General features: G+C 37.7%; 1 protein-coding gene across 1 annotated transcript in view; it reads left to right on the top strand.

Moving 5' to 3' along the window:
- The window catches only part of LOC135079445 (acetylcholine receptor subunit alpha-like 2), a 33,576-nt gene extending 16,933 nt beyond the window's left edge, over nt 1-16,643 (top strand). The window contains exons 4-8 of the mRNA XM_063974108.1: nt 926-1,106; nt 5,713-5,866; nt 14,348-14,918; nt 15,320-15,512; nt 15,998-16,643. Coding sequence (XP_063830178.1) covers nt 926-1,106; nt 5,713-5,866; nt 14,348-14,918; nt 15,320-15,512; nt 15,998-16,213 — 1,315 coding nt within the window. The 3' untranslated portion in view covers nt 16,214-16,643. The remainder of the gene's footprint in view (nt 1-925; nt 1,107-5,712; nt 5,867-14,347; nt 14,919-15,319; nt 15,513-15,997) is intronic.
- Nucleotides 16,644-18,328: the final 1,685 nt, after the last annotated feature.

Consider the following 18,328-nt stretch of genomic DNA (forward strand, 5'->3'; position numbering starts at 1 on the left):
TTTTATGCTTAAAAACATATTTTAAAGTAATAGAAAATATAAACATCTTAAAAACCTTAATGTTACGAGTATAAAGACAATGAGAGATATGATCTAAAAATAAAAATAGATTGACAAAGTGAATTTTTAAACTTAGATTTTTAGCTAAGATTATTGTTGCTGTCATATCTAGAGCAATAACTTGAGAACAAGCCTATATTCTCAAGTCAGACGCCTATAGCTTAGAACCGATCTGCAGAGCGTATATCCGTCCGTTTCCATATGACTTGCCTTTTGATAGGTTTATGGTACTGTCAGCCCGGACACAGCATGGTCGGGAGTGCAGTCATAAGTCCAATTGAGTTCTATTGTTTGGGCAGCACGATGCAATTTAGAATAGACGTGAGTTTTTTTATTGCATGAGAAAAGAGAGAATTTTATGGTAATAAAACTCAACTGTCAAGCATTCGGAATATTGGTCTATGCCTGAGTTGAAAGAGACGCAAAAAAGAGAGAGAGATTAGCAGTGTTCGGACAAAACTTAGTTAAAAGTGACTGGTTACTTAGGTAAGAGCTGCTGTTGTATTACATCTAAGCACAATCATACTATAATTAAGACTTTATCAAGGCCGTATTCTAGATATATCGTAGATTTCGGATGAATAATGCCCACCTAATGTAGAACCCTCTTACCTGCCCCATTCAATGTTACTTTAGTGTTTTAATTTATTTTATTTTTGTTTATTAAGGAAACAAATAACAGTTTTGTTCTTATTTTCTTATCGCACAACATCATAAAATACTCTTAAAAATTTCCTCAGGTTTATTAATGTATCTGTAGCTCAATAATGAAGCAAAAGGTCGCGGGTTTAAGCACCACCCAAGTACCTAAGCAAGTTGATTTTTATTTAAAAAACCAAGTCTAATTAACTAATTTCCCCGCCAGTGCCGACGGAGAGTACGTGGTGACGACCATGACGAAAGCGGTGCTCCACCACACAGGAAAAGTTCTGTGGACCCCGCCAGCCATCTTCAAGTCCTCGTGTGAGATCGACGTCAGATACTTTCCGTTTGACCAACAGACCTGCTTCTTGAAGTTCGGCTCGTGGAGCTACGACGGTGATCAGGTAAGCGAGAGACATTAAACTCTAGGGATATCGCCATCATCATCATTTCAAAATTATAAATAACTTGAAAAAAATCGAACTGCCTAAGGCGGGAATTGAACCCACGATTCACGATTTCAGCCCATGTAATGACAGAACTACCCTAAAGACAAAGCATGATTTCCAGCAGGGCTAAGATGCGCGCCGTGATAAACTGCTATCGCGGCGTTATATCGATTTTGACGTCACTATATCGTTTTATCTACCGGCGCTAACATGGCACCCCGAAAATTATCATGTCATCTGTCAAAATGTGATAGTGATAGATTTGTTTTTTTTTTTTTGTGATAAACCTGGCAAGCCCTAACATGAAGCGCTAACTATATCATATTTTGACATCACGATAGGATAGGATGTGGTGTTTTTATCGTCCTCGATCCTTGCCCACGATAGCAAGACGATAGGAGATTAACTTTTTTGCAAGCTACTTTAACTCTATTTATTTATCATTTATAATGGTAAATGACATTTTACGACTAATTTGAGGCTAGTAAAATTCAAAGAAAGGAATCTAGCACCTTTGTGATACTTTTACTTCTAGGTGGAGATTGAGTTCTAGTTCAAGAGTTTATCAGTGTGAGGCGAATCTTGCGACAGTTTATAATCGCTAGCTGCAAAATCTTAGTGCTCCCACAGTCCCACCCACATATTAATTATTATTACCTACCTTGTAAAATAACCATTACTTACCTACTTAGGTAGGCAGTCAACAGTACATCAGACAATACATATTAAGTTGCAAATGTCGTGAGATACCCCACAGTGTTTAGCTTGATTTAAGTACCTACTGTCATCTGTACATAATCTTGTAAAATTATTGAAAATGGGGCGGAATGTGGTGACCGAGCTTCTTGTGTCTACATCAAACAGTGGCAAGGTCATTGTCAGAAATTAGCATTGGGTGGGATGTGTAATCAAACTTGCTATAATAACAATGAGAATAAATGAATTTTACTAATTTTATAACTTGATGGTGATACCATACATACATTCCACATTACTATCAATCTAATTCCTCCATGTGGTCTTTTTTAAGGGCTTTAATGTGACAGGATGATAATCTTGTACAATTTATTCCATTTTAGTGAAATCGCTGGAATCTGAAATTGAGTAATTGGAACATATTTTTGGTAGTTTAAATAATAAATTCTTCATCATCTCAGCCTTAGGACGTCCACTGCTGAACTTAGGCCTCCCCCAATGCTTTCCATGTTGCCCGATGGGGCAGCAAGGTTCTGGGGTGGAGGCCGGGTACCGGAATACGCAGCGTGGGACGTCCACCCACAAGGTGGACCGACGACATCATAATGGTAGCAGAAAGGCGCTGGACGCAGGCAATAAATTCATTATTGCAGTGTAATTTCAAAATTCAACCATTATTTACAAAATCTTTATTTGGAAAACTTTTGTTTTACAATAGCTATTTATAATTTCAAATACAAACAGAATTCCATGAATTGGTTAGCCTAGCCCTTGAAGTTTTTCTTGCTGATGGTTATTGTAAATTTTCATGATAGTGAGCAAGACTTGATTATGTCTGCTTTAGAATGAAATAATCACTCATAATCCCACACTTCTTCATCCACTGTCTGAAAAAAGAAAGAATATTATTTAAACACAATTATAAATATTACAATTACATAAACAGTTCATAAATAGAAACATTTACTTAATCCTATTTGAATTTTAAGTTTACATACAAAATATTGGTCACAGTATTATTACACGGTGAAAGAACTATGTGAAATAAATATAGGAAAGAAGGTGAAAGCTTATTTGTAGGAATAAAGATATTTTTCCTTTTCTCCGGTGCTGTTACTTATGAAACTCAAGATCTGCGGAGTATAGCTAATATTTTAGACTTTAGGTACTTACTTTGCTACTTATGAGTGTAACTTTATTTCTCAAATCTCAATAAACTTTCTGACTGCTTCATGTAAGTTGAATAATTACTGTAAACCTCGCATTATGGGGTAGGTAGTGGAGTTCGGTTATTCTGTTAATTTTGAAGACTTCATTCTTTAATACTATCGGTATGATTAGGAATTCTTCATTGTTTTTCTTTAACTTGGTTATCTCTTCGTTTGATATTTTCCGTACTTTAGAAATATTAAAAATAAGACTGGAAACATAAAAATACAATTTTAAAAACACAAACAAATACAATCAAGCAGTCATGTAATGTCAACAAAATTGACATAACTTTTTTTTAATGACGTTCTCACTGCTTTAAGATATGTGTTTTTAGCCGAATTAGTAGCAGAAATGAACGAGATTGAACGAATGAGCTAAAATATTTCAAGGTTGGCCAACATAATAACGCAATTTTTTCTTAATATGGCAACAATTCGGTTATCACGCGATAGCGGTCGATAGACTTTTCTATCGATGGTCCCATGTTAGGGAAAATGATAAAATTATCTACGTGATCGAAAATTGTCTTATCATATCATGTCATTGTCGATGCGCGCATCTTAGGCCTACAGCTTTGTAATCCAGCCACTACGTCATTATTGTTCTGTCACGAGGTGCCTTTTGACACGTCTGAAATTTTTAGTCTCAATAATTTCATAATATAAAAATGAATTGCTGTTCGTTAGTCTGATTAAAACTCGAGAATGGCTGGGCCGATTGAGCTGATTTTGGTTTTAAAATGTTTGTCGTAGTCCAGGGTAGGTCTAAACGGTGAGCAAATAAGGAAAAATTGCGATGGCGTATTTATTGCCTTTAAGGCGGAACAGAGTTCGCGGGGTCAGCTAGTATGAAATAAAGATGGCCGAACCGCATAACTTTTTTAGGTACAATTATTATTATTGTCTAGCTTAACTGTCACTATTACTATTGTTATGGCACTATTACAGATTCGTCTAAAATATAAACTTTCTTTCGGCACCATGAAAATTGGCTTTAAGTTTTAGCACTCCTGTGGCTGGTTAACAGTCTCGGTTAGGTTAGGTTAAACTGGTGGCCTAATACAACTATACTGTAGATTACTCTAGAACACTTAAATTAGTGGCGCCCAAAAAACCTTCCAAAAAATTTCATTTGTCACATACGTCCCCAAAAAGTAGGAACAAGTCTTTCAGAGAATAGGATCAATTAATCTTTCAATTGTTCCTTGGTAAGAATAGATAATTTATTAGGATCTGCTGAACTCGACAAAAAATTACTGCTCACAATTAAAACCTATAGTAATATAGACATGATCTATTCTACAAGGACGTAGGGTCGAAGAACAAGTAGTGTTTATTGTAAAATACTTTTTTACCGAATCTATTTTAGACTTATTTATGACTGTCATTCATAATAATAATATTTTAAGATTTTCATTCAATATTTAAGGACGTATTATTATTACTTATTGTTATTGTGAAAGCATAGCAAATGAGTCTGAATTTTGAATTTATGATAATAATTGTTTATGCTAATGAGACACTTACTTATGTGTGTACAGTCGCGGAATGAAAAGGTTCGTCACCTTAGTGTCGGTTTTCGCTTGCACTAGGTACTGTAAGAATCGCAAACCTGCCAACATAACCGTGCAAGAAACATTGCTGCTAACATTTAAATAAATATGACGTTTGCTAACGAATAAGGTTTTGCTTGTTTATTTTTCTATCCCATCAGTGCAATGTTACAAAATGTAGTTTTTTATTTATTTAATAGATAATGGCAGGTTGAACCAACAAGAAGGTTTTAGTTTATCAATCACAATAATCTTCTTGACAAGTTAAATCGTCAAACAACTTTGATCTGAATAATTTTGAACTTTACTGACGAACAGTTAAAGATTATTTTCTCTAACTCGAGATTATTCTGTAACATAGTTTCAAAAGGTAATATGTGATCGCGATTCGTTGAAGGAATCAATTTGAAAACTGACGAACCTTTTCATTCCATGACTGTACATTATTTTATCAAAAATAAAAAAAATGTCTTAAGTTTTATTTTTACTCACACTGTAATTATTTTGTTTGTGTATCACATGTCATTCACCTCAAACACAAAATAGCGAATGCTCAGTATAAAACAGTTATTAGGTTTAGGTTTCTCATAAAGGCAATAATGGCAATTAACACATCATTCAAAAAAGTTATTAACGTGTCAAACGGGAAAGACACCGGTAGTCTTCAAAATTACCTTCGCCATAAACATAACATAAAAATTCTATAACGCAGAGATTGGCTACATAAAATAGTCTTTAATACTCGTTTACTACTTGTGTAATGTATTGGTTCCATCTACGTTTAATTTGGCAAGTAGCTCATTTTTAATCAAGGAACAGTCCTCTATTTTGACCTAGACTTAAAAGCTCTTTTTAAAGCCTTAACATTTATAGTTGTGACCCTGGCTTACTGCAGACTATCTGACTACTTCTTTTTCTTGTCGTGTCGACAACAAACCTACACAGCGTCGGCCCAAAACTCCGCCACAAGAATGAATCTGACTACTAATTATTATTATCCTTATTTTCGACTATTCCACTATTTTATTTCTAAAACCACCACTTTTTTCCTTCTTCAATAATTTTATCACCGATACTTCTAAAATTTTCCACTCGTCACAGATCGACTTGAAGCACATCAACCAGAAGAAAGGTGACATGGTGGACGTGGGCATAGACCTCCGAGAGTACTATCCCTCCGTGGAGTGGGACATCCTCGGGGTACCAGCTGAAAGGCACGAGAGGTACTACCCCTGCTGCCAGGAGCCTTATCCAGGTATGTTGTGAATATTCTAAGGCCTCAGCCTCGAGTTTAGCGGGCAGCGGGGCGGGAGCGGCGGCGGCGCGGGAGCGGCAGGATCTTATGCGTAAAATCAAATAGACCGGTTCTCGAAAACAGCGGCGCGGGAGCGGGCAATGAGCGGGCAGCGGCGCGGGAGCGGGCAGCGCACTCCTTCTTTTGCCCACAATAAATCGAGCGTTAGGAATAAATTTGAATCGAAATAAAATTGTCGCCGTTGTTCAGACATTTCGTTTGCGAATAAAAACAAATATATCGACAACACAACCCCGAACACAACACTTCGCCGCTAAAGCGCCGCGCGAGCTGCCCGCTTGTTTCGAGAACGGGTCTGCGTTGCCCGCCCCGCTCCCGCGCCGCCGCCGCTCCCGCCCCGCTGCCCGCTAAACTCGAGGCTGAGGCCTAAAGCGTGGAAATAACCCTATGGTGAAGGTATTGGACTTGCCGACTCGAGATCCGAGCAACGCAGCTCCGAAGCTCATTGCTGCTGCACTATTGTTATGCACACTGGTAACACAGCATCTTTAGCTTATCACGAGGGTTTGACAGGACTTTTCTTCTTGTACAAATCATAATCTAGTTATAGTACCCAAGTAGTTTTATAATACGGAGAAAATCGAATGAATGATCATGCAGTGCACTTACCAGTTCTGCAGTCCAGCAGCATCAATAGTTCCACGTCGTGATCCATAGTTCTCCATCCTCTCTGCTCTCGAAGATAAAAGAAATTAACACCAGCACTTCACAAAATACACTTAACAACACTCGCTTCTTCAAAGTACAAGTTATTCCACTTTGATCGATCAGATTCGGTCAAGATACAGCGGTGTACCTTCTAGCATATTCGAGAAAAAGCTCGGTAACTCCGGTGACGCGACGACGTCCGGACTGAGCGACGTCAACTCGTAAACTATTGTAAAACCAGCGAATGACAGCTAGAGTAATGTTAGAAAATAGGTGGGTAGTTAAAAAAATCGATAAAAAATTAAATTGGCATAATCATTTAGATGTTATTAAGGCGCGCGCACACGGTATTCGCAACTTATTACTTATTTTGTGGTATTCGGTTGACTGACGTGTCACCGTGAAAGTATGTTTCTTGACAGATAAGAATAAGTACTTTCTTTTTCTCGTATGTCTTTCTTTTTCTCTTTATAAAAGTGTAAAAGAGAAAGACATACCTAGTACCTACCTACTATCAAGGTGACAAAAAGTCACCCGTGCACGCCTTAAGCCTTACTGAGTTACTGGCCAGTTATTAACTCATATCTTTTATTCTTTTGCAATACTATAACCGAAAAAACGGGTTAAATTCACAATTCCACAACACATTTACTTTGTCGCCGACATTGAAAAGCGTTCTTTGTTGTGTCGTGATACTTCACAACGCCACAACACTCCCGGCTAATCTCCACTTAGGCTGTAAATTACGTCGTGGCGACGACGACGCTTATCTATGTTAAATTACTACGTTTTACTGCGGTCTTGAACAGGTTAAACGGTTGTTTTGCCGAAGCGAGTCAAGAACAAGCGTGGGGGGAATACTGATTGTGAAGACGACTGTTTGATCATTGTATGATTTGGAAGTTTAATGGTTGGATTAGTGGGATTTATAAATGATGGGTTTGGCTTACTTAATTAAATTTAAGATACGGGTTTAGGTGTGTTTAAAATGTTACCTGTTATTTTATCGGGGGAAGTAGCGAAACTTTAACCTTCTTTATTTACTAAACTATTGAGTCGATATTATGAGTTTTTTTTATTGTTAAAATATCTTACCTCAACACTAGAATAAGGAGAAGAATTCTAAGGATGCAAATGTTTAAGAAAATATTTGCAATTTTTATATTAATCTCGACATAGTTATTTACCTAAAAGTTTATTTTCTTATTTAAGAAATGAAAATGATAGAGAAGAAATAAAAAGGAACGATCTAAATAAACTTTCACTGTAATCAAACCATTCGTATAAAGTGTCACCGCGTTGGTTGTTGTAACACAAAAAACTGTATGTTACCCAAAATGTAACACATCGAGCCAACACTTTAGCGGCGTATAGTAACAACCGCACATTTCACGTTTAGATAAACGCGTAATGAGACCCATTTCACTTGCAGGGTTGCCAAATTGCTTTTTTAACGTAATCTATAATCTTTGTGGGTTTAAATTGTAAAACAATGAACTTAATTTTTTTTAGTGTTATACAAGCATTTTAGTCTAGGCAGGCCTGTTCATCTCCGCGAGTTTACATGGAAAACAAAACACGCACGATGGCCCACCTACAGGATACTATTCGACAAGGCCTCACATACGAGCGAACATTGACTCACGCACGCTTAATCTTGTGTATGATGAAAGAAAATAAAGAAAATGGTGTACTAAATACTGAGCAGTATTTAACTGCCTAAATAATAATAAAAACAGAGAATGTACTTTATTAAGTTGCCTCAAGACACTGACAGGTAAATAAGTAGTTAATATTATTCATGATAATTCATGCTAAATCATGTATTTCCTCCGCCATTTTCCGCAGTTTAGCACCTCACGTCACATCATTTTACCGAAGTCAGCCCTATAGCTTGGGCGCAGTGCCGATCACTGACGTTTGTCAACAAAATGGTGCTTGACTCTTGAGACAGGCTAAATTACACCATATTGTTAATGACATTGAGCATACATTTTTTTAAATACCTTCGCGAAGTAAAACTTCTGTACGTAGTACTTGTTATTATTCTGTGGTCTAGGTCCTGGACTCTAGGAAATAATACTTAGTAATTACGGATTACAAAACAACCTTCAAAATTCGATTTAATAAGATTATACAGGGTGTTAGGTAAATGGGTATATGAGCCGACACTAGCCCATGTTAACATGGGCATATAAATGGTATGGTGAAATCAGAAAATTGATATCTTCATTTTAATTATTTTAATTTCCATACAAATCGGATTTTATAAAATTTATTTTGTATGAAAATTAAAAAAAAATGATGATATCAAATTTCTAACTTCACTATACCATTTATATGCCCATGTTAACATGGGCTAGTGTCGGCTCATATACCCATTTACCTAACACCCTGTATATTTATGGGCGGTTACAGAATAGACATTTTTAGATTGATCGTGCTCATCTTCTTAAGTATGAACAGTTCATAATGGCTACATCAATCAAAGCCTAAATTTATGAATGAGATTCCTACTGTTTTTGAGTTTTTTTTTTCTGTGTTAATAATACAGACCTGAGTGTGTCTTAAAGGTTATTTATAGTTGTTTTTGTTGCAAAGCCCTCCACTCCTATTACAACTAGGTATATAAGATAGAGGCTTTAGCTTGACGTAGCCATTCAATCCCCACGAATCGAGACACTATAGTTGTGCTATAGAGATTACCGCTTGGGGTTTGATGGGCTAATAATTGACAGCCCTGTTCATTTGCGCGACGGGCCTCGTGAGATTTTCAACTTTTTCGCTGAATCTACCCTCGTATTTACGGTTATTACATCGACGCGGCCCCGATTAATTTTTGTTGAGGCTGCTGACACCTACCTACATAATAATATGTACGAGACCTTGGTTTTGAAGGCAACAGTTAAATTTAACGGCTGTTTAATGATTTGTGCATGATGGGAGCCGGAAGACAATTTCGGCAGGTAATAATATTCTTAGTTCAGTCTACAGCACCGTAAATCTAAGTACAGTCCGATCGAACTAACTGCGTACCTCCACAAAATATAACAGAAGGTAAACTCCATACTAAGCGCGCTCTAGCCACGCACACATAGACACCGCTCACGTACGCGTTATCAAGACTGTCTCGGACGAATGCGAGGCGCGACTGCGTTCTCACGCGTTTGTGAAATTATTTTTTTTTGTTCGAAAATGAGTGAACAACAAAAAAGGGGTATTATAACATTTGTTAAGTAGATGGTTGCTTACACTCAACATTAAAAACTAAATTTTCGTTTTTTAAACTACCTATTGATTCCGGGAGGTAAGTAAGGTATTTATTTGTATTTCAATAGTTCGTTTAACGTTGACAAATTGAAAGCAAACTCAATTATTAGGAATATCGAAGTGTTTTAAAGAGGTTTTAGGAATTATTGGATAATAGTGTCAACCACCCAACTACATACTACGTCATACTACTTCCTTCTCGTGTATTTGTTTGCAAACTATTACTATAATAATAACGTACTAAACATAACTACATAATTATACGTGGATAATGTGGATATCTTTTATTGTCTTTCTTCCATAGTATTAAAAGTTTCATTTTTCTATCATAACGAAATAAACGCAACACGTGACAACTTGACAAGACAACCCTAGCGCGACAGCCGAGCGCAGGTATGCAAAGCGAAGTACATACATGAGTTTACCTTCTGTTATATTTTGTGGTACCTCGCTGGAATGCGATTCTCCCTCGCACGCGTTCGCTCTATCCTTACCAGAGCGCGATGCAATGTGGCGTCACGGCTGCCTGGTACGCAGTTAACTCGACCAGGTTGTATCTCGGTTTTATACACTACTGATTGCAAGAATTTTTAACAAATTTTTAGCTACAATTTTGAGATGAACTCATATAGCCAAATAACTTTATATTTACTTTCTTCATACGTCTCGTTCTCAACATTTCCGACAATTCTAATCTCTTTAAATGTTGTATAACTCTTGACAGCAATAAATCTTTAATTACCCGCCAATTAACTCCTCAAACTGCTCATTAACATGCCAAGCTTGCAATATAGTTAATAGCGAGTAAAACTAATCTGCCCGCAATCGGTCGGAGTGGCGCTAAACCGCTGTAATTACACTTAGAAGTTCGTCCGACGGTCTCACCTCACCTGTTTTAAATTAGTCTTCCATTTTAGTTCTGAAGAGGTTGCAAGGGTAGAAAAATACTTTTATAACTATTTTATTAGGAGTTGCAGCGAAAATGCCAGTTATAATAACATTTTACTGCCTCTCAAGACGGCTCTGCTAGAAAGAGAAATAGTTCACCTCATTCTTTAATGACGATTAAGTTTAAAACAAAAACAGATTCGGAATAGGATTACATATTTACTTTGTGCCGCCACCGCACACAGGCCGCTACCAACCATGCGATGTGGAAGTCATTGGGGCCTAGTTCAGCAGTCGACATCCTATGGCTGAAATACATAAATAAATAAATATCCTAGGACATTTTAAACTGTGCCGCTAGTCCCAAACTAAGCAAAGCTTGTACTATGGGTACTAGAAACTTGATGTTACACAACTTCTGAAAGTACCAAAAATATACCGAGGCTATAGAATCCCTACTCCAAAGCTGACACTTATTTAATTTGGGATCAGGGGAGCGACTATCGTGTGTCTATATCCTTCGGCAACTGCCAAACGCTCTGACATATGATGCCAACAGAATACCACTCGTACATGGAGGAAATTATTCAGGTAACTGTTCCAAAGTTTAGTTTACCACTTAGTTCTTTTAAGTCACCCACGGGAAGAATGTGCGGTCTACCACACGACTAACATACATGATGTCCTAAAATTTCCACGTCACTGAGGCATCGGAGGTAAATGGTGGGTTTAAGCTAAGCGTCCACTTGTCGGTATCGTACGCAACGGACGCATCGTACGAAACACATCGTATCGGATGTGCGATGCGTACGATGCGGACAGGTGGACGCACTTGTATGAGTTTCCATATAAATAATACTACGATCCGTTGCGTGCGATACGTCCGATGCGTACGATACCGACATGTGGACGCTTAGCTTAAGACGCATCATCTGTCATCATTATCATTTCAGCCACAGGACATCCACTGCTGACTTTCATAATAACCGGTTGGTAGCGGCCTGCATCCAGCGCCTTCCTGCTACCTTTACTTTTCGCAAGCTGTCATCGCCTCACTTCGCGGGTGACGGACAGCGCTCGGAAGGCGATGACAGCCTGCGAAAGACGATACGTTGTTGATTTTCCGAGTTGAAAAGTCTACTATGACCTTCATATAGTCAATGTTGGTACTTACTAAACCTGATTATCGTTATTAATTTGCACTAATGTAGATAAAAACTATATCTGAAATGAAACCATTTGGCTTCATATTTTTACCTTAATAGGAATTGATTTGGTGTTCTAACAGTTACATAGTGTTACGACCACACAGGATAGCAATTGATCTACGGTTCTAACAGTTACATACTGGCATTAGTACATTATTATCTCCACTAATCGAATACATTCCCGTTCCTATTGATTCTGGGGTATTACCAGAATCAGATAAGCTTCCCTCATAAGGCCTAAGTACATCTAATAACAATGAACTACCGTTTTCAACATTACGTAACTCCGCCCTAATACCCACCTCCATGTACAGTTATAGACGTAAAAGTGTTTCTAGATTGCAATTCGAGATAGAGGAGAACATTTTATTCTTTTTACTGAAGAAAATCAGTATAATAAGTAAACCGCCTCTGTGATAAGACCACCTGCTTCAGACGCAGAGGTCCCGGGTTCGATTCCCAGTGGGGGCAGATTTTTCTGTTCGGTTTGGTTGGTGGTAGGGCTTGTTCTAAATCCGCCTGGCTAGCTACCACCATCTTACTAAGTCTGTCGCCATAACAACAATGTTAACAGCATTATTGTGTTCCGGCAGTTAAAGGTAAGATAGCCAGTTCCTCCGTGGTTGAGGATTCCGGTTGAAGCTCGCTTCCACCTTCGGCCTGATCGTCACTTACCATCAGGTGAGATACAGGCCAAGAGCTTCCTCGTTGTGGATAAAAAAAAATGTTTAGAGATAAAAAAAATAGTTAATAGAATAAGAAGAAAAAGGAACATTAAAACTATTCCAATTATGGGGCAATTTAAAGTAACAATAGCCCTATGTGTCAATGTCGGACTGCTCGATTCGAATGAAGGTGCAAGGAAGAATGGTGCGGCGCGTCTTCGTGGATGAAACGATCTATAAATACGCTTACAATGTTTCTATACCTCTATTTTAAAGAACAAGAGATTCGTAGTAGGTACCAACAACAGTGTGTTACAACCAAAGTTCGCTAAGCATATCCCTACACATTACATAATTTCTTCCGAAACATTCCCATTAACATTGCGTGCGATTAACACAAAGCTAACTTATTTTCATGTCCAGACAAGTTATATCCGCGTCCAAGTGTACGCGCCAATTTGTCCAATAACGTTCCCCGTTAATCACTATCGGCACGAGCCATTGGAGTAATTGTCGGTACCTGAATGTTGCGGGAGAGAGACTCTTAGTCAACCCTCGATTACATACAGGATTAATGTAGGTATGGGAGGAAAAGAGTTTCAAGGTTTTCCGACTTGGGAACGTTTTTCTTGTGTCTTCAGATCAGAGCCTAGTATTCGTCTTAATTTTCGATTCATACATGAGCTGTTTTGTATGTAACTTGGTTAAAGTGGACACAAACTTGACAATAGAGCTAGAGGTCCTATTGTTATTGACCTTAACTAAAAAGTTTATCCAACTAATCCAACTAATATTATAAATGCGAAAGTTTGTATGGATGTCTGGATGTTTGTTACTCTTTCACGCAAAAACCACTTAACGGATTTTGATAAAACTTTACAGTATTATTGTTTATAACCCAGATTAACATAAAGGCTATAATTTATACCGATCTGTGACACTAAATTTCACGCGGGAAGCCGCGGGCAAAAGCTAGTTTGTTAATGTATCAAAAACCCAATCAATAATATCCCCAGAATAGATTTGCTTAATGTTATATCTTTAATACAATCAAAGGTAGACCACGAAAACCTATTCCCATTGTGTACAATAGAAGAATACTTAACAAAGCCATCCAAGAAAGGACACCTTTGTCTCTTTTCCTTATTTCTGTATAAAGAGCTATTGTGCGCAGGATAAGGTCCTTTTGATGACAATGTAATAGTGGGCCAGTATAAAGTTTTTATACCTTGAAAGAACAAGTTTAAGACGAGTGGGAAAAGCATAGAAATAGTTCTTGGAAAAGTCGCATTCGTAACAAAAACTAATAAAATAAATTATAGAATAACTACGTGAGATAAAGAGGGATACTTCAGGACTTTAAAGCTACCAGCAGCTTGGTGATTTGTACTTTCTACGACGTATGACAACATGTCAAAAGTCGACTCACTCATTTCTGTGGGTGGGTTTGGTGTGTAGACTGCTTAACCTTAACCATCAAAATTGAGGACATAATTATACTATAGATGTCACATTGTTCCGAAGATTTAAAAAATAATTCCATGTCTGAATTCATAACTTCATCTACAAGTTGTTGCAAATAAATATTTTCTCTATCTGATTGAACTTCTGTGTCTCTTGCGTTTACCCGTATGAGAACTATAGAAATAAATATATTTATCTTTTAAAACGAACGTAGTTACGCAAATATCTTTTTTAATACTATTTAGTACCTATTTTTACGTTATTATTGTTTGTTACAGATATTTTCTTCAACATCACGCTGCGAAGAAAAACCTTATTCTACACAGTAAACCTGATTGTGCCTTGTGTAGGCATCTCGTACTTATCAGTGCTAGTTTTCTACTTACCAGCCGATTCTGGGGAGAAAATCGCTCTAAGCATTTCAATTCTCTTATCACAAACCATGTTCTTCTTACTGATATCAGAAATCATACCTTCGACGTCGCTCGCCTTACCATTGTTAGGGAAGTATCTGCTATTCACTATGTTATTGGTCGGACTGTCTGTGGTGATAACTATAATAATACTGAACGTGCATTACCGCAAGCCTAGCACTCACAAGATGGCGCCGTGGGTGAGAAAGTTCTTTATAACGAAACTCCCGAAGCTACTCCTCATGAGGGTTCCCAAAGACTTGCTGAGAGATCTAGCAGCGCAGAAGATAGCTGGTAGAAGTATGAAGAAGAACAAGTTCAAAGATGCTTTGGCAGCAGCTGAGCAGACCAACTCGAATGCTTCAAGCCCGGATTCCTTGCGTCATCACCTACCTGGTGGGTGTAACGGACTGCACTCTACCACTGCTACAAATAGGTATGTTTACAAAGACTTGTGTGCTGTATATGCTTTTGACAAATTTTAAGTAGGTACCCACTGAACATAAAAGAATTGATGATATTGATATTCCTATTTGAGATAACTATAGTCCGCATTATTTTTCTCATTTGATACTCTTGACAATGTGGTCGTGCTCGCAATGAGTTGTGATTTGTTGTGAGGGGATGGTGCTATGCTACGATATCTCGCCATCTTTCCCTAATGATGGTCAACTCAGTAGACGCGGGCAAGGGTCACATACATACAGCCTCATGACCGCACCGCGTCTTAACTCAAAAATGTAGAAATCAAAAATAAGTTGATCTTCGAAAACAGGCATATCTCTACGTTTCAACTTTAAGTACGCAAAATATTTGACATATATCCTCTATCATCAGATTCAGCGGCCTGGTCGGAGCGCTCGGCAGCCTCGGTGCAGGCTACAATGGCCTACCTTCTGTTATGTCTGGCCTTGACGACTCCTTAAGCGACGTGGCTCCCCGCAAGAAGTACCCCTTCGAACTGGAGAAGGCCATCCACAACGTCATGTTTATACAGCACCACATGCAACGCCAGGACGAGTTCAATGCGGTTTGTATGATTACTGAAATTAGATATAGGCTTTAGGGTTAAGATACCCCATATACCACATTAAATGGGAAACGGCAATCTAGTATAATTATTAGCCCATTTGTCAGTCCACCGTTGAATATGCGGGATTTATATCGTTTGGTCTGATCACATACGATAAACAGAGTCCAAAATTAAACTGTTGTCTAATTTCCACAAATAAGATTTCTTAAAAAAATACTATGAATACCTACCGGAGACGCTTCTTCTCAGCACTTGCCAAATGTTGGTCTCGAAGCGCTGGTAGGGTAAAAAGATTATAAGACATGTAGAGGCTCCTTAAGAGCAAAATGACGATTTATAAGAACTATTTATTAGTCTAAACAAATAAAGAAATTTTGACTTTGACTTACCTATCTAATTCGGAATCGCGCTCAAAGATCTTTTTACCTGTTTTAAGTTTACAACTTACAGAGGAATTTCTAACTCCTCTTTTTCAAATACAGGAGGACCAAGACTGGGGCTTCGTGGCCATGGTGCTCGACCGCTTATTCCTCTGGATCTTCACCATCGCCTCCATCGTGGGAACCTTCGCCATCCTCTGTGAAGCGCCATCTCTGTACGACGACACCAAACCCATCGACATGATACTCTCTTCTGTGGCCCAGCAGCAGTTCTTGCCTGTCGACAGTGGGGATCCAAACCAAATAAACCAAATTTAAAGTGTGACGTCATTACCAGCCCCCAAAGATTTCCAGATTCGATTGTTAGTCTACATTCAGTGTTTTCAAAAGCGTTGCATAATGTGGTTCGAAAAGTCCTCATAATGTTTTTTTGCTCAAAATATGTACATAAGTATTTGGCTGTAATATTGTATCGTATTTAATTTTTATTATTAAATATAATAATTTGTGAATAATCTTGAAAGTTATTAATTAATTTGTGCCAAAATAATGAACTTGCTCCAAACTAAGAAAATTTGTTAGTAATGGTAGGTTGATGGAAACTACATAATACTTGTTGATATACGGAAAATGGAGACACATAGATTATACAAACAGCCGAAACTAGATACATTAATATACTCATCTTTGTACTCATCACCCTCATATTATGATCCCGGCGAGGGTCGAATTTGCAACTGGCACTGTCCAGCGCGTTTTTTTTTTTTTTTTTTTTTTTTTTTTTTTTTTTTTTTTTCCGTTTCCGGCGTTAGAACTGTCAACACTGTAGTGATAACCTCTAGAAGAAATCAAGTGATTTTAAATAGTTACAAGAAACTTTGGACAACAAATTCGCCTCAATACACTCACTGAACCACTGAGAAGTGTTTACAAATAATCAGAATTGTGAATTTGCTGAAGATCACCGAAAATAGAAACGTAATTATCATCCACCAGATATTTGAGGTTAGCAAACATCATTCAAATTGATTCAAATTGTGATTCATCATTGACAATACCTGTCAGACTACTTGTCAAAGTCAACTTCAACCGACTGTCATCTCAGTCAGTGTTGCCAACTGTGAAAATAATTTCTACCATTTCTACCATTACGTTCCAATTCACGCAAAAGTAAGTTCACAACAAACAATGGAGGGTCAATTCCAAATATTATTTGAAAAAATGAAAATCGAGATGCAAAACCAAAATGCTGAACTGAGAGATTCTATCACTAAAAATATTATGGACAGAATGGAAGAGAAATTAATACCTATAGTGGAAGAAAACAAAAACCTAAAAATTAAACTGGAAAGATTGGAGAAGGAAATGGAGCATCTAAAACGAGGGGAGAGGAGCAACAACTTAATAGTATTTGGCCTTGAAGAAAAAGAAACATCTACATCCGAACTACTAGAAAAATTTAGAGAGACTTTAAAACACGACCTAAATATTACTATAGGAGATTATGAAGTTAACAAAATCCATCGTTTGGGCAAGAGAAATAGAGAAAACAATAAACCTAGGCCGGTATTGTGTTCGTTTGTAAACAATTGGAAGAAGAACGAAATTATCAGAAATAAAAAGAACCTAAAAGAAATTAATATTTCCGAAGATTATCCGAAGGAAGTATTAGAAAAGAGGAAAAGTCTGCAAGCTGAGTTAGTAGAAGAGAGGAAAAAAGGAAACTTAGCATATCTGAAGTATGACAAACTAATAGTTAAAGAGAATAACAGTCAAGAGAGAAGGAAGAGAGAATCGACTACCTCACCCACTGCTTACGAAAACCAGCCCAAAAAACAACAGACTGTATCTTCAATCAAGACAAGTAGGTCAAACGCTTTCGATATGATGCGGTCTAGATCCAGCTCTCTTTCCAATATCACCACTACAAAGAAACAATAGCAAATAAGAATCGGCAAACGGAAACCGAAACCAACCAAAGAAACCAACAATGAAAGAACAGGAAAACACCAACCTCCCCCAAGCCGACTGGTCCTCGTGGGGGAAAGAGACCACAACCCTCCAACATCAAGAAATAACACAAGTCATAAACTTCAAAAAGAAAAAATTTACGTCGCAGCCCTCAACGTACTTACACTAAAGAATGAAGAAAATCTCACCGAACTAATATATGCCTTAGAACACATTAATTGGGACATTGTTGGCCTGAGTGAAGTTAGAAGAATAGGCGAAAATATCACATCCTACCCAGATTATATACTTTATCACATAGGCGAGACCCCGGGACAGTATGGGGTTGGATTTATTATAAAAAAACAGATAGCAGAATACGTAGAAGGCTTCATAGGAATCTCAGAGCGTATTGCGATCATGAATTTGAAACTACCAGGATACAAAGATCCGTGGTCTATTGTACAAATATATTCACCTACC

The sequence above is a fragment of the Ostrinia nubilalis genome, chromosome 16 (genome assembly GCF_963855985.1).
Source record: "Ostrinia nubilalis chromosome 16, ilOstNubi1.1, whole genome shotgun sequence".
NCBI lineage: Eukaryota > Metazoa > Arthropoda > Insecta > Lepidoptera > Crambidae > Ostrinia > Ostrinia nubilalis.